We start from the raw sequence: 17,438 nt of genomic DNA on the forward strand, positions 1-17,438 counted from the left end.
GCACTTTCACATCAAAAAGATATAAACTTTATTTTCTTTTTCCCCTTCTGAAAGTTAAAGATGTCCAGCAGTAAACTGGGTTGTCTTAAAAGAAAATCACTAAAGGAGGCCTGAGCAGTTTTCACATTGCGTCAGTGGGGATGCTGTGCCATTTGCTGGCCACAGCTAGCACACAACCCCCATTCTGTGAAGTGCTCTTGGGAAGTGGCTTCCAATAAGGCCTACAGTTTAACATGAAGTGCCACTTTTGCTTGTATTACTTATGGATTCTGACATACATGTTCTGTATATTTGTATTCCTTACAAGCAGCTCCAATCCTGAGTATTAATGGTATTTCTAAACATACAAAAATGTATGTACACTTCTCTCCACGTTTGTTGTAAACATTGTCAGTATATTTTACATATCCCTTCTTTGAAACATGCAAATCATACATACAGTATAAATACACAAAAAATACACTCATTCATAAACCAAGCAACAAGTTGTAGCTGGCATATTCAGTTATAAATAATCAATGCATGAACATTCGATGCAGCTAGAAACAGCCATCAAATTTGCGGTTCTTAATTGCGGTTGCAGAATACTGTAATTTGTGCACCTCCCATGTCTTTACAGCATTTATAACACTATCATACGTGAAGACCGGCTCATTTTACTATACCTCTTCTTTTCAGAGTGAAAGATAAAGCAGCACTTACATACAACTGGGGCAGCAACTCAGGGGTCGCTCATCCTAGATTAGGAAGGTTTCCATTCTAATAATTCTTAAATAAAAATGGGGGAAAGGGGCCTAAACAATGGATTACATATTCATTCCTTGGGCACTTAACAGTGAATCCAGCATGTCGAATGTGTCTTTGTAGTCCATATGCTGACTGTTTGTACTGTACTCGTGACTGGCATCAGGACCGTTCTCCACTGGGTTCTTGTCCAGTTTCACGAGGGTGCTGAGATGTCCGTAGCCCACCTGGTATGCGACAGGGGGAGGAGGGGGTAAGGGAAGGTTAAAAACAGAGTTGAGAGAGGGTACATACTGCTTAACAGAGGAAGAACTAGATGAACTACCTGAACTTTTCGAACTTTTGCTCATTTTGGAGTGATGGTTGTGAGAAGCATCATTGCTGTGCAGCTTCTTTCTCGAAGAACCGGAACTGGAAGAATTGCCATCACTGCTCAAGCCAATGGGACTCCTCAGAATAGCTGGTGTCAATCCATCACTACTATGCTTACTGCCACCACTACTACCGCTGCCACTGTGAGTGTGGGAATGTTTATGACTACTACTATGATGGCGGTTTGCAGAATATTCCTTGTGCTTTTCCCTGTGGTCCTTGCCAACATGGGGACTTGAGTGCTTGCTCTTCCCACTGCCCTCATCTGATGAGCTATGCTTCTCTGAGGAAGAGACTTTAATTTTCATTTTCAGATCTTCTTTACTCAGATTCTTTTCTGTGGGTGGAATGGGTATCCTCAGTTTCAGTGAACCACCCTTTTCTTTTTTGTCGGGCATGTATTTGTCTGGCTTCTCTGCATTTGTAATGGGAATTTTCATTTTAATAGGGGAAGTTACAGAACTGCTACTTGCTGCTTGGGATGGCATGTGCTTTTTGCACTGTGGTTCTGTGCCCATGTAGTGTTCTCTTACATCCAGTTCCAGTGTTTCTAGCTTGCGTTTCTCTCTGTATTTATCCAACGACATTTTCTGAGGAATTATTACAGGGGCAGTAGCAAGTTGCCCGTAGTGTTTGTTTCCTGGTTTGTGTGCAGCAGAATGCTCAGAGTGTTTGTCAGGTCTGTGATGCAATCCTGAATGTAACTGCAGTGAAGTGCTTGGTTGAAAGTTTATGTTGAATTGACCCCCAGAGAGTGAAGTATCCTGTTTCTGAGAATACATCTGTTCTGTCCTTGTTTGTTCTTGGTGCTGAGGCCATTCTTGGTTTGTGGACAAAACTATTGTTTCCAAACTATAATTGAGGAATGCTCTTAACTATTGAATTGAAATACTTCCTGAGTTCAGAGGAACTGGGGCTGGAAATGTGGGTGCCGACTGTTTCTGGAAACTTGAGTTTGAAGATGCAACAGCATCTGCCAAAATGGAATTCTGAACCAAAGATGAGCCAAGAAGTGAATTCTCAGACGCTTGACCATCTCCTTTAGGTTTCCTAGCAGCCTGATTAGCCTATGTAAGAATAATACACAAGTTAAGGAATATTCGCAGTTAGGTCTATAAGAACATCAAGAGGAAGTTTCCTAAAGAAAAAGCAGGGTTGTAAAGCTCATTTCTGAAAATCAGTTGGTCAAAAATAAAGTTACTCTTATTTACAGTTGTTTCATGTACTGGCCTAACACAGCTTTAAGAAGTTAAGCCAATAAGTTATTGTACTATTGAAATACATTTAAACTAGTAGTATACACTAGGGTGCTAACTTTCAAGAAAACAGTTTAGCAAAGGCTTCTTAACTATGAAATGGCTCTCATGACAAATAATTCTTACCCTCCAATTTCGAATCCTCTTTAGCCTGCTGGGAGTTTTTTCCAATATCTGAAGAAACTCATGTGTTAGCTCTGTAACAAAAAAAAGCTAAACTTAAAATTCAACCAAACAGCTGATTGACATCTTGTTGGGAACTTAACACTACTGAGATATAAACCTTTGAAATCTGTGAACAACTACGTAACTAGTAACCAGAAAACTGTCTGAAAACATGTTTTCTGAATCACTGTTTGTGTCTAAGCAACAAAAAGGAAGTCAGATATTAAAATTCCTCACTTAATGGACACCGTGAAGAGTTTGATATAATTTTGGTCAAAGCCTTGCTGTTTCCTAAGGGCTAGTACACCTGTCAGGTTCATTGCTCAACTGCCTAATGACCCAGAACACTGCACACTGAAAAAGTCTTTTTCACTTAAAGCTATAGGTGCTAAAGTGCTCCAAAAATGGGATTGACATGTGTGCTGCATTTTCAGTTCATAGCACTATATTTTGTGTTTGTTTGTGTTTGAAAAGCTACTGCTGGGAGTAGGGATGTGCATTCGGTTTGTCTGAACCGAATGCACCCCCGAAAATGGCCCTTTCGGGCTGCTGTGGGCCGATTCAGATTCTCTGATCTGAATTGGCTTGCCGCCGAATTGCTGCCGAAATTCGGCGGCAATTTGGCCCCATTATATCCTATGGGCTATTGAAGTCAATGGCGAAAACATAGGGTATATTCTGGGGGCTGGAGGGGAAGGGGTTTGAGGGAGAGGCTCCAAACTCATAGGGTAGCTGCTGGAGCCTCTCCACAAGATACCCACGTTTCAAAAACAATCACATGGTCCAGAGGGTGACCTGGGAAATGTAGGCCCTGTTGTCACTCTAATACAGGCTTCCCTGGAGCCACTAGGCCTCCCTAGAGCCTGTAGGCCACACCACTATAGGCCCTGGATCATGACACCACCCAGCATTATCTGCCCCACTGTCTTCAGCTTTCCCTCTCCCTGCCCAGAAGCCCATACCTAGGAAAACTGTGGTCCGGTTGTGTGGTGCCAGCCACTAGGCCAGGCACACCTGCACGGTATGGAATCCTCAATGACTTTGGGGTGTGTGTGTGGGCTCATCAGTTTCCCCATATCCCACTCCTCCCATTATTTCCAATTTCCTTCCTCCTCACAAACCCGTATCCTTTCCCTTTCCCCTGCCTTTTTCTCTCCTTCTCAGCCATTCACCAACCTACTTTTTATTTTCCCTCCACCTTCAGCTATATTTATTATTTACTTCATGTATACAGTGCCTTTCTCCACAGTAGGGACCAAAGCTGCTTAAAATCATTCTCTTCTGTTCTTTTTTATCATCATAACCACCACGGTGAGGTAGGTTAGGCAGAAAGTATATGACTGGCCCAAAATCCCAGTGAGATTCCACAGCAAGATGGGGATTTGAACCTGCATCTCCCAGACCCTACTCTGATGCTCTAACCACTACACCACACTGGCTTTCATAGGGTGGCTGCTGTCGAACAGTAGCAAGCAGCCAGTCCTAGGTGAGTCATGCAAGTTGGGTGATATCTAGTCATCCAGTGGTTGCTACCAGGCCTGGCCCCAATGAGTCCTCCCTCAAAGGCCAGAACAGCCCTGAAAGGACCCTGCCCCCCTCCCTGCCTTTCATCGACAGCAAGCAAGCCTAGAATCCTTTGGTTGCCTAGAAATGGCCACTGAGCACTTCTGTTTCTCAAAGCTACAGGCACTCATTTTGTTTTTAAACCCCTCATTTATTTCCTCTTTCTTTTCCCTGAAAGATCCCACATCCTCTCTCCTTTCCCCGCTTGAATTCTGCTGGTGAGCCCCACACGGGTCCAGGCCTCTGCTGCTGGGCCTGCTGAAGCTTCCCTGCCCACCTGTCAAGGAGGAGGATGGCGGCAACCCATCCAACAGAGGAGGAGGAGGTGGGTTCTTTGCCTGCACATCCACAGACAACAGCATTTTTTCAGGGGGAGGGGATTTAGACCCTCAATGTATTTTTAAGTTTCCAGATTTTCTGCAAACCTAGGAAGCACCCCAAGTTCACAGACCTATCTGTTTTGCGTAAGTGTGCCCTCAATCCATGGATTTAGATATCGTTAGATGGGGGCAAGACTTGAGAAATAGATAAACAGATAATGTGTCAATCCCATTTATAAATTTTACTGCAATACATTTCCTTTCAAAATCCTGCAGTGCATGCATGGTAGCATTTACAGACTAGAAAGAGCCAAAATCTTTAGACAGCAGGAAACCGAAACAGGCTAGCAATTCCCAAATTACTGACTGTTAGTCATCTTGGGTCTCTTATGGGAGTGTTGGCAGCGAGGCCAAAAACAAAACAGGCTATAATTTCAATGGAAGAATAAAACCAAGTTGATTCAACTTACCATCAAGTAATTCTAGAGTAACAGAAGGATCTACGTATTCCCACCAATGCTTTCCATCAGTTGATACAGGAATCTCCCAATTGGACCACTTGCATGCCAAATGTATACACACACATGCTATCACAGTTGGTTTGTACTGAAGACAAAACGTAGTAAGATGAAGACTTTGGTCGGAAGTGTTTCATAATGGAAGAACAAAAGTCAAACATGGAAAAGACAAAAAACAAAAACAACACACTCATTATTAACACACTCCATTCAACATGACAAGTTATAACTATTTTCTTTTTTATTATCATTATTTGTTATTTTGCATTTGTGTGTGTGTGCGTGCGTGTGTGCACGTGTGCCTGGAAATCATGGTGATCTCTGGTGACTCCCACTGGGGCATGGAGGACATTCACAGAAGTGGCTTGATAGCCTGCCTCTAGCCTCCCGATCCTGGTATTCTCCGGACATCTCCCATCCAAATACTCGCCAGGGTTGAACCTGCTTAGCTTCTGAGATCTGACAAGATCAGGCTTGCCTGGGCTTATCAGGGCTAGTTATAACTATTTTCAAGTTAACACAGTCAAGTACAATTTGGAAATTTAAATTGGTTCTTGCTAAACAAAGGGATGAGCTACAATAGTCTGTACATATGCACGTAATACAGAAAGCCAAATATTAGTATACAAGAGACCTGGCAAAATTAAGTGTTTATTACAAATGTTATACTCTTATCATAACATATTTCATTTGGAATAGTAATGAGAAACCAAGTGTCACCTCTGTCAGTCCAACCTGCAATACAGTTCATGTTAGTTAACGTCAGGTAATAGCTCCTGGCTGGAAGCAACACAACAGTGCCAATTTAATGTTTTGGTGATGCTTTCACACCTGAGTGACTTCCAATTTGAAAGGTCAATGCTACAGCAGCAGCTCAATGCACATCCCCAAAAAGAATTTCTTACAAAAATTAATGTGCGATTGTGTATTTACACTCAACAGGACCTCTTATATCTGCATTTTCTTTACACCATAATCAAGTATCCTCTTTAAAATCCAGCTGGGAACTTTACACTAGCAATGTATGAATCTTTAATACCTGTGAATAGCTAGTATTTAGCTTCTCATTTAGCCATCCAAACTCCCCAACAATCGTATTGTAGGAAACACAGTTAATACCATTCTCCCAAACACCATGTCCAGGTTGGTTCTGACACCTTCCATTCCTTTATCTCTTGCTATCTAGACCTTCACATAAATTCACCAAACACCTCCCAGACCTCTCTTTTCACCATGCCCATATCCTTAAACTCCACTCAATTATGCCCTCAGTTGTCCTACCTAAATTACTACTGCCCATGACTTAACCTTTTTTATGTATCCAATTGCCTTAATGACTGTGCTAAAATCATCTTTCCTCTTTAAAACCCTAATGTCTTTCCCAATACAAGTTTCCTCCTTATTAGTATCTGGATCAAATTTAGCTCCTGACCTTACTCTCAAGCCTCTCCACCTTGGATTCCTCCCACCAATCCCATTTCAGTCTCTGCTTCACAAAGACTCATGTGCTGTTACCCATTCTTTGCTTCCCAATCCCACTTTTGCATTGCCCTTTCACGTTCCCCCCAAAGTCTGAAACAGCCTATTTATTAGACCAAGTCCTATTCCCAAATACTACTTTTCTCTACAAATCCAACAGATCATTATATAAATTCATCTTTTTTTGTTGTGTTTTTCATTAGCAAGCATTCTTGTGTTTTTGCTACTCATCTACCAAGCTCTAATCTTCAATGTAAACTTGTCTATTTTACATAAAACGCATTCCCCACAGCCTAAGGATAGATATGACCGATAAATGTACTAGATTGCAGCAGTTTTTTATATTTAACTGGACAGCCTCTGCAGTTTATAGAAGTCTCATGGCTGAATTCTGATGTATTAATAAAAATTCTTTTAAACAATTTTGATATTTTTAAACTTTTTTTTTTTTTACAATGTCAAGGTTTTATTTAAGAAAAAAAATGCCATTAACTACAAGGGTAAACTAGAAACAACTTTGTACTTACCAAGATGCTCGGATTTCTAGGTTAAGTTTATCTCTCTGTAATCTTTAGCTGCTATTCAGGCTACCAATTTAGACTTATGCACTCACAATCGAGAATATGTCATCAGAAAGCACCACTACACTTCACATCGTGCATTTAACCCCTTTGTGCCGTTAGGCCCTTGTACAATACACCGCACTGCAAGCAGGAAGGTACCACCACATTAGATGGCCCAGTCGCCACTTGCAACAAGGGTTAGACACAGGTAGGGGGCCCTGCAGTAAAGGAAGCTATAGTGTGCTACAACAGTGCAACAAAGAGGTTCAGGATAACAACCTGTTGGTAGCCATGAAATAGGATGTCTGTGCCAAATCCTTGCTCGCTGTAAGAAAAAGAAAAGAAATTTAGCTACCAATAATAATGTTACACAATTTCCTACCCCCGTGCTATTTATGCAATGATTCTAAACTATCAATTGCAAATCAGTACAAAACAAACCATTTATCCTCTTTACAAAAAGCAACCTTTTCTATGCTACTTACTCCTAAAACAATTTCCCCATAAGGCCTCTTGAAGTATGCTTGTCAATTCGTTTAATTTAATTAAACACTACTTATGAAGTGTTCTACCACTTCAAGTCTTTTACGCAGGAAAATGTACAAGTACTTCTCTCTGTGATGAATTAATGGAGCAGAAACTTCCATACAGCAAATTAACCAGAAACCTGTTTGTACTATCAGCTCCATAAGTGTGTACAGCACTGCAAATAGACAGAGGTTATCTGTCAAGCCCAGCCTAGGACTGAATCACTTTTGTCACGGATTGGTTTGGATATGGGTCCAAGAAGAGCAGATGCAATGGGATGTCCTAGTGCCCCCAAAACAGGAGTAGTAATGATAAGCAGAAACGAACAGGTCTGCATACACAGGAAACCATGAAATACAGTATAGCACCAAATGTGTTACATGCCAAGATTTTTCTGTTTCCCTTTGGCTTTAGGGGTACTTTTCCTTTAAGGTACACTGCAAAAACTCATACATGAGGCCATATGGCATTTTGCTGTAGCACCTGGATTGCTGGTTCAGGCTGCTGGAAGCAGCTGTTAGTACCACCCAGGCAACAGGCAAAATGTAAGGCAGGATGGAAATTTCTTCCAGGAGAACATGTAGGGTGGTTCAACACCTGATCCAGGAATCAGTCAGTCACCAGAATACAAGAGAATGTAAGATGGAACCATTTTGCTGTCTAAATGGTCTTTTATTAAAAATCAAGGGGGAGAAATCAGAAAAGGAAAAGAGAACCTTGCTGAAGTCTACAGTTTTGAAAGTACAACCCTTCATCCTTACTATTTGTTAGGCCAGGATGTGGGCAATGCACCTCAGATGGCTTCCAGATCATGTTCCACATTTCCCAAGTAAATCTGGAACACAACTCCCACATCCTTTAATACCCTGCTGTCCCCACACTAACGTCACTGCAAGGAAACCATACACTAAAGTGGTCACAAGAAATGAAGGCAAGTATCACAGCAGCAGCCAGCCAGCCAGCCCTTCCCCCATAAACAAGGAATATTTACTAGGGGTGTGCATTTGGATCTACCTGAGCCAAAAATATACCTGAAAAATACCTTAGCAGCATTTTCTGGGTATATTTCAGCATCTCAAATATATCTGGGTTTTCTCAGGAAAACGGGGGGGGGGCAGAATTCCCAAGAAAATCTCAGATACATTTGAGGATTGCTGGTAGATCCAAAAACAGCAAGAGGCAGGAATAGATTGCTCCTGCTTCTCAGCTGTTTGTTGGGCTTCTGCAGTCCCATTAAACTTTAAAAAGGCTGCAGAAGACAGCCTCCACCAGCTGGGCTTGGATCTGGCTGACTCCTCCTGTAGCCGGGTTTAAACCGGGCTGTAAGAGAGCATCAGCTGGGGTGGCAGAAACTAACAGCTCCCCACCGTGAGCTCTATGGCACCTTGGCTGGGGCTGGCTCCTCTTGCAGCTCAGTTTAAATCAAGCTGCAAGAGAAGTCAGCCCAGGATCAGCTGTGTCTGCGGACAGTGGACCGCTCCCTGCAGGCACAGCTTCTGGTGCGCAATCCCCCTCCCAGATCTATTGGACCTGAAAAAAACTGGGATTTCTGAAAAATCCTGGATACAAATACTGCACCGGTACTGGCATCCAGGATTTTTCAGGAAACCTAATTCTCTCCCCCCTCCCCAGTACAATATACCCAAACAGGAACCCCCCCCTGGGGGGACGGGACTGCACACCCCTAACATTTACAGTTTATTCAGGAGCAGCTGCAACAAACTAGCTCTAAACACTTAACTGAAAACACAAATCCCATTAATCATAGAAAAGATCCATCATAGCAAAATGATAAGTCTACCCAAGCACCTAAATCCTCACAGAAGGAAATTGCTGCTTAGGCTCAAAGATGTAACCATTTCTCTTTATACATAAAAAGCAGGCACTAATGCCTTGAAAGCAGTTATGATTAAAAAATACTTGACCCATTAAATTGAGGTCCCAAATGTGACTAAAACTGGATACTTAAAAAACCTAACAAACATGCGAACTACCCAGTACATGGTGATAAAATCTTTCAAGTCCCATCAGTAATTACTAGAAGTATTGTTTTTTTCACTGTTTATTAAAGTAGAGTGGAACAGCAGCTGCTGATATTGTATAGGGACGTACTTGCTACTGTTTCTAACCCATGTTCTTTATATACAACTTCTTACATATGCACTATAACAAGAACAAAATACTTTAAAAACATTATTCCACAAAACTGCCTTGAAATCAGTAATAAAAGCTGAACTGAGATCTCAAAGTTTTCTACTCTTCTTCACCTAGTTAAATATGCAATTTGCTACAAATCTGCATTGGGGGGAGAGCATCAGACTACAGCATGTTTATAAATGTTGCCAACAGAGTATCAGTTGCAAGCAATGTATGCTTGAAGATTATTATTTTTTAAAATCTATGTATGAAACAGCAGAGATGCTAGTAAAAGTTTCTTGGGGATTTACTCAAAAGACTGAGTTACTACATAAAAACAGGCAGAAGTTGCATCAATAATACTTAAGTTAAAGGCTATCAATCAACATAGTAACAGGATATTAATGTCTTGCAACTAACAAAATATGCAATTCATGTATTAAAATTAAATCAAAGGTGCAGCTTTGCAATTCAGTAGGTGGCTTCCAGAGGGCTACCCCCTCCCCACTTCTTTGCAGGTAACATATTCATAACTGGAATCACTTACAGCCTATAACCATTGCAAATATTGGCTACAACCCGGTGTTCATGCATGCCGGTTACATTTTACCAATTTAACTGCTACTTAAGCAAACATAACTGTACTGCATTGTGGTTGATAAAGGATGCACCACCACATTTCTTTTAAAGATGAATGGTTAATTAAAATGGCTATCCTTATTGGGCTTTTCTAATGCAGCTCTTTTACAGCTTGGATATAAAGGAGCTAAAGAAATAATCAAACAGAGGTTATGGGATACCTCCTTACAAACAGACCCTTTGAGAATCTCATGCTCCCTGGTAGTGGGAAGCAGATTACAAAATTCTGATTCCTAACTATTTCTTCTCATTGGAATTCCCAAAGCACTGAAGAGCTTTCACCTTAATCCGGGTTAACATTCTCCCATCTGCCCTACTTGAGGGGAGATATGCTCAGACTCCATATATATATCGCCTCTGTCCATGCCAATCAGGTTTGACAGAGACAATTGAGCATGTCTTTCTATCCTGCCATTTCTATCAAGAGATATGGGGAAAATATCTTGCTGCAATTATAGCATCATATCTGGGCAGAATAATGTATTTGATAGCACTTTTAGGGAAGCTTTCTATACTTAGATCCTGTAGATTGATGGTGTTTAACTTTTATTCTTCTCATTTAAACTTTCTGAAGTCTTACAATTAGCCATTTTAATTCAGTTCAGTGATCTAAGATCAGAACTAAAACAAATATACAATATACCCATTGCTTACATCTAGACATCCACAGTTGAAACAAGCAACTATTAAATAGACTTTTAGGATTTGTAAAATATTTTAGGATTGAGTTAGGGTAATTTAAAAATTTTTCCCTCTGCCTTATTAAACTAGCCCGAGCACAAAATCTTGCCACCTTGGCAGTAATTTCTTTACAGCGATCTGCTAGAAGAGCAGAATAAAATTGTTTGTTCTCCTTTTCTGAGGCAAATATGATGGCTTCTGTAAAGCAGGGAGGGACAGCATGATTTTTGGTAGAATTCCTGTGCACAACCCAGTATTTAACTCATATATGATCCCAAAACAAATAGAAGTCTATTCAAATTCAAAACACAGTGAGAATCAAACAGCTACAGAAAAGGCAAGGAAAAAACTCACAGATTGAGAGAGGACCCAAACAGTTAATACTGTAAACTGTAACTATAGTACCGTACTAATGTTGCACCAATGATTCGCTGTAGCTCAGAAAAGGAAGTGATTAAGCCCATGCAAAATGTAAATGTGTGTGGCCACTCAGTCTGCAAACCTCTTATCTTTCTTTGCAAAAAGCCCTTTAAAAAAAGAAATTCAAGAAGAAAACCCCAATACTGCTCTGATCAGCTTATACATAGTTCTGCTTTGTTGTCGACTCACTGTCTTGTAGATGGTTTATCAAAATCAGCTTTAGATGTCTACACAGAGTTGACATGCATCCATCACCAAGAAGGGTGATTTTAATTTGAGGTTTAGAAGTTCACTACCTACAATTTGTGCTTCACTTTTAAGCACACATTTTGCAGAACTGGGTAAATTAAAAAAATAGATTCAGGTGGGTAATCGTGTCAGTTTGAAGCAGTGATTTACTCACAGCAGAAGCAATAGTGAGGGTTTAGTTCTACCAAGTCATACCACCACCATCATATAGAGATGTGTCAAAAGAACCAGTTAAATGGTTACTGACCTCTCACTAACTGCGTACATTTCACAACATCTGTGTGTGGATGCTCAATGGTAATCTCAAAACCTGAAAAAAATTAATGTATATTTCACTAACGATACTTTATATTAGTTGGCAACTTTAAAAGCATCTTAAAAGCATCTTTTCTCCCATGTTCTTTTTGGAAGCCTACTTCAGTAATCTCATTTCCAGCTACTCGGATAGCCTTGGAATACTGGCAGTTAGCACTTAAAGAATTTACAGCAGCAGACTTTATACTGCTGAGTTATTACCAACACTGAGTATTGCAAAAACATGAAATACAATAGAATGTCTGATACAAGAGGCCTTAATGCACATGTAATATGTATTACATGGGTAAGGAGGTTTATACTACTAGGACTCTACTGTACCGCAAAACCAATTTTATTATATGAGAATTCCACATATACAGAATGGCTGCTGTCACACACACTAAATAATCCACTTTCAGTGCACTTTCCAACTGGATTTTGCTGTGTGAACTGGAAAAATCCTGTTGGAAAGTGGGTTGAAAGTGGATTTAGTGTGTGTAACCACAGCCTATATATAGTATTCCATTATGAGAGCTGCAATATCGTGTGAATGAGATTTAACTGATTGTGTGATAACTTTAATGACATCACATATGGACTGAATATACTTACCTAAAGTTTGAAGCATTATTGTTTCAAGTATAACCAGCTCTTGGGCCTGTTGAAGGTATGCCTAAAATGGAGATATAATTGATAAAGCATTAATACTAATACAGTAGAGAAGACTATTCTAAATAAGATAAGGGACTATACTGCTTTAGAGGTATCTCACCCACAAGAGGCTAGAAACGTGGATTGCTGAACATCACACAGCTAGTATTATGTTTGCCCCTTTCCCTTTAAACCTCTGTACCCTTCATCACTTCTGCTTTTAATCCACAATTCTCTGGCAGCTTCTAGGAGGAGGATTTTACTTTCACAACGGCTATCAATTATATGCGACACTACTAGGCTGTTTCAGTAGTATTTTCCAAATTTATGTCATCCACAATAAGATTAGAAGTGATTACTGGATATGAATCCTGTGTTTGAATGTGGAATGGCCAGAAACTTAGATAACATATCAACTTCTAGTTTGGACATGACCTTCCACATGCTGTGAAGGATGCACAGGAGAAGCAGACAGAAAATGTGCAACTGGGGACCAGCTCCAGATTTCACAACATACAAAAGTTAGAGTGGGAATGCAGCATTTTATAACAGCTCAACAACTTCCGTATTTGTTTCTTGAAAGCCCTTAATGAGCTGTGTGGATTATTGGAAGGATTGGAAGGATTGCCTCTCACTATACAGACCAGCCACCTCCCCTGATCAGCCCAACACTTACCAGACTTATGCTTGTCCTGGTTATGGGGTATGGTTGTAGTTTCAAGCTGTGGAATTTCTGTTAATAGTGGCAAGCTTTAAAACTATGTTTTGTGTTCTGATTGTTCGCCACCTCGTACAAACTAAGGCTCAGCTTTCTACTAGTACAGAGCACAAGTTATTTCCTTACAGTGGAAAAAAAATGCTTTCCTACTTATGAAAGCTACTAATCAAGAAAACAATTATGTTATCAACTACTGTGGCTGGATCCTACCAGATCACTCAGATAAAGTGTACAGCCTTCCTTTACTAGAAGGTTCCCTGCAATGGAGAAGTCTCCAAGCAGAGTAGTAAGATCCAATCCAATATTGTCAGTAATACTTTAAAACAAAAGGCAAGGTACCTTGCCTAGGAAGGGAAATCCCCACTTTGCCAGAGAAACTCAGATGGACACTACTCTCTGAGCCTAACCTACTTCACGGGGTTGTTGTGAGGATAAAATTGGAGGAGGGGAGAAAGTTATCGTAAGACACTATAGGTCCCCATTAAGGAGAAGAGTGGGGTATAAATGAAGTAAAAAATTAAAAAGCAAATAAAATATGAGAAAAAGAATGTATGGAACGTGCTGTAAAGCTGATCATACCATGACAAAATGAAAAGTATGCAAGAAGGGGATATATGGGGAGGGATAATCCCTCCCCCCCCCTTCATAGGTTCTCATAATGTCCTCTTGTTCTGGGCCTCAGCAAAGTGGCTTCCGATTGCCAAGGCAACCAAGGCACTGGGAAGTAGTCCTGCAATAATCGCAGCTGGCTTTCTTCATTGCCTAGGCAACTCAAAATGGAAGCAAGATATCATAAAGGTAGTCTTGCAAGATCTCAACGTTTGAGACTTTTTATTTTATTCAGTCCCTATTTTCGTATTACTTTTCCTATTTTTAGAAAAAAGCATGGAAGTTATCCCAAGTTTCCAGAAATCTATACCTTACCATACGCCCCCCCTTGTGGAGCTTTTTAACTATACTTGGGGGCAGCACCTGCCGCTATTGCATATATGATACCAAAAGAGCTCATTTATACATTGAAGAAAAAGATACCAACACTTTAAAAAAAGTGATCCGTGTTTTCTGAGGTGAAATTGGAATTATCCATATAATGCATACATACATCACTCTTGGTATCCAGCTGTGGCTCTTGATGAAGGCAAGCATGCGCTACCTTGATAACATGCTCGAGTTTACGAGGCTGTTCTTCCACTTTTGCAGCCAAAAACAATGCAGTAGGAGATATAATCTGTTGGGGAGAAATTCCTCAATTAGAAATAGTATCTGAATACCTTTTCCACAAGAAATTAGTAATCTCTTGTGAACAGGAGATGCTAAATAAATAATCCCACTTGAGTTAACGGAACCTGAGTTAATTTGTCTTCAATTTTATAATTTAACAAGTGTTTTTTTCTCATGTCTCCTCCAAAATAAAGGACAATATACCAAAATTTCACACAGGATATCGTACTGAGAAGTTCTGACTGTTTAATGTTTTCGTGGGATTACAGAAACAAATGAAGCAGTGAGACATTTCCCACTTTCAGTTCCCCTTCCAATTTTTTGTTTCCCCACTAGCAGCTGGTTGTCCACTCAATCAAGACAGTATTTTACTCTCTTCTACAAAGGTCAGTGAGGCTGTGATCACACACACTAAATAATCTACCTTCAATGCACTTTCCAATTGGATTTTGCCAGTTTATGCAGTAAAATCCAGTTGGAAGTGCATTGAAAGTGGATTATTTCATGTGTATAATTGCAGCCTGAGACAACTTATTGTATGCCACTACTTATCTCCATATAACCACTTGCATTAATTATGGAATTACATTATTTCTCCCACTGTATAAGCACTTTTAAGTCGGATTCTTACATGTATTTGTGGCTTTCTCTTCCCTATCCCATTTACAAATCAATAAAACATACATGTACTTTCTCAGACGGCTTGTGTCTCCTTGCTTTTGGAAGTAAACAAGCAGAGAACCTATAAGGACTTGCAAGAGTCACTTCTCCCCATATCCCCTTTCTCACACTATTTCCTATTTAGTCCTGGGAGCCCCCATAACCTCTCTCCTTATACCCCACTTTTCCCCAATGGGGGGACCCAAAACAGCATACATTCCCCTCTCTTTCATTTTATCCTCAAAACAACCAGTTGCACTCCACAGTTTCAACTGCGCACCATAGGATCTGCACATACAGATTGAACACAGAACAGTGTGCAACTTAGCCACCTGTTAAAACCATCTGGCATGCTCACCACCCATTTACATCTATGTTAGTAACATCAGACGTCAAGCATGCACATACTTTTGTAAAGCTTTTCTGCCAAGGTACCTGGAAGAGAATCTCAACACAAGTGAATACTACTTGCTAGTTTTCAGTATCATCAATCATTACAAAAAGGTTAAACTGTTATCCTGAAGCTAAATGTTCTAAAACATCATCATAATGAAGATATAAAGGCTATGTACCACATATAAAGCCTATGTACCACATAAGAATATCAAACAGTACTAGCTGTTCTCGCTCAAGTTCCAATCTACTTACATTTCTATTAAATTTTGTGAAGGAATGATGCATATAAAATCTGTGCATGTAAACAATTGCAGTGTTTATTGTAAGTTGTGATCTGAATAGAAGGTTAAGGAAGTTTTGCATATGTAAAAGTCAAGTTAGCATTCTCCTTCAAATATTGCAGCGTAAGAAACATTGCATTTATATCCTGCTTTTCTTTGAATGAGAAACTCAAGGCGCAGATACAGTTCCCAGGAGGTTTCCTGTTGAAGCAATAACTAGCAATAACTAGGCACATATCTGCTTAACTTCACTAAGGCTGCAGTATCATGTGCCTTCCAATTATACTCTGAGTAGCTAATATGAGTGACTAATGCTGAGGATACCACTGTGTTTGGTTCATCTGACCGATATAATTTGGAACCTGTTTTCAATATTTTAAGATGGCTTTCAGGGCTGCCTTTCCTCAAGTCATGTTCCCTACAGTTTTCAATATTTTCAGATCTTTTTTAAGTCTCTACCACTTCTGTTTGAAAGCTCCAGATCTTTAATCACAGGAGTCACAAAAATTATTTGCTTAAATTGGAAAATGCAAGTAAGTTGTCACATATGATGAACTTATATATACACAAGAAACCCAACACCAGTCATAGCATGCTGTTGTTTGTTCACACTGATATTCAATGTGCATTCATCAAACTACATACAAGTTTATAAAATAACCAGGACAGTACATTTATCCTTGTAGAGCATGTATTGCACTTGAACCTGTCTCAAAGCAAACTTGTCACTACCAGTGAAAGTGATTTTCAAGAGAAACAGCAGTTAGTTTACTATCCAATTCACAGTTAAATACAATTCCCAAATTAAGATAACTACTCCAGAGTATGAAATATTAACATTAGTGTATTTTTATTCTTTACTCCCATTCCTAGAACAGTTACAATTTGCAGATTATCATAGCTCCATAATCTATCGCAACTGCAAAGAACAAACAACGCAGTTCTACATAGAGATGCAAAGGCCTGGTGGGAGGGACTGGGAAAATTAGGGAAAAGAAGTTCCCTCCCTGGACTCCCCCCTCCAATTTTTCAAGTGGAAAAAATGGGACATTTTGGAGACCACTGGAAAAAATATGAACTATAAAATGTTATTGTGACAGACAGGCTAGGTTCAGCCTCTCCCTAAGAGCAGCCAATGAGAGCTGACGATATGTTGAGAGGGGGAGACTTGAAAAACAGCGGATGAAAAATGACAATTGGGGTTGGCAGTAGAGAAGCAGACAGCTTAAGTGCCTAGGTCAGTGGTGGGCAAACTCATTAGTCAAGAGAGCCAAATATCAACAGTACAACGATTGAAATTTATTTTGAGAGCCAAATTTTTTAAACTTTAACTACATAGGTAGGTACATTGTTATTAACTTAATTAGGGTACTCCTAAATTGGCCTTTGCTAAAAATGCCCTCAATCTGATTGAGGTACGTTTGCTGAGGTCGACCCCTTCCAACTCTCCCATCCACACTCGTCTTGTATACTTGTTTCGTCTCCTTTCGTTCATCCTCTCTATATGTCCAAAGTATCCATAAAATTAAATCATGACAAAATAAATCATGACAAACACTAATGTGAACAATGGCCTTGCAT

General features: G+C 40.0%; 1 protein-coding gene across 1 annotated transcript in view; it reads right to left on the reverse strand.

Annotated features, from left to right (window-relative positions):
* Nucleotides 1-714: 714 nt before the first annotated feature.
* CCNT2 (cyclin T2) overlaps nt 715-17,438 on the reverse strand; it is a 27,309-nt gene continuing 10,585 nt past the window's right edge. Inside the window, 9 exon segments of the mRNA XM_015425785.1 lie at nt 715-971; nt 1,070-2,183; nt 2,499-2,569; nt 4,891-5,054; nt 7,260-7,305; nt 11,881-11,943; nt 12,543-12,603; nt 14,402-14,527; nt 15,829-15,910. Of these exon segments, the coding sequence (XP_015281271.1) occupies nt 907-971; nt 1,070-2,183; nt 2,499-2,569; nt 4,891-5,054; nt 7,260-7,305; nt 11,881-11,943; nt 12,543-12,603; nt 14,402-14,527; nt 15,829-15,910 (1,792 nt within the window). The 3' untranslated portion in view covers nt 715-906.

Source organism: Gekko japonicus, unplaced genomic scaffold, assembly GCF_001447785.1.
Source record: "Gekko japonicus isolate JY-2015 unplaced genomic scaffold, Gekko_japonicus_V1.1 scaffold1924, whole genome shotgun sequence".
Classification (NCBI taxonomy): domain Eukaryota; kingdom Metazoa; phylum Chordata; class Lepidosauria; order Squamata; family Gekkonidae; genus Gekko; species Gekko japonicus.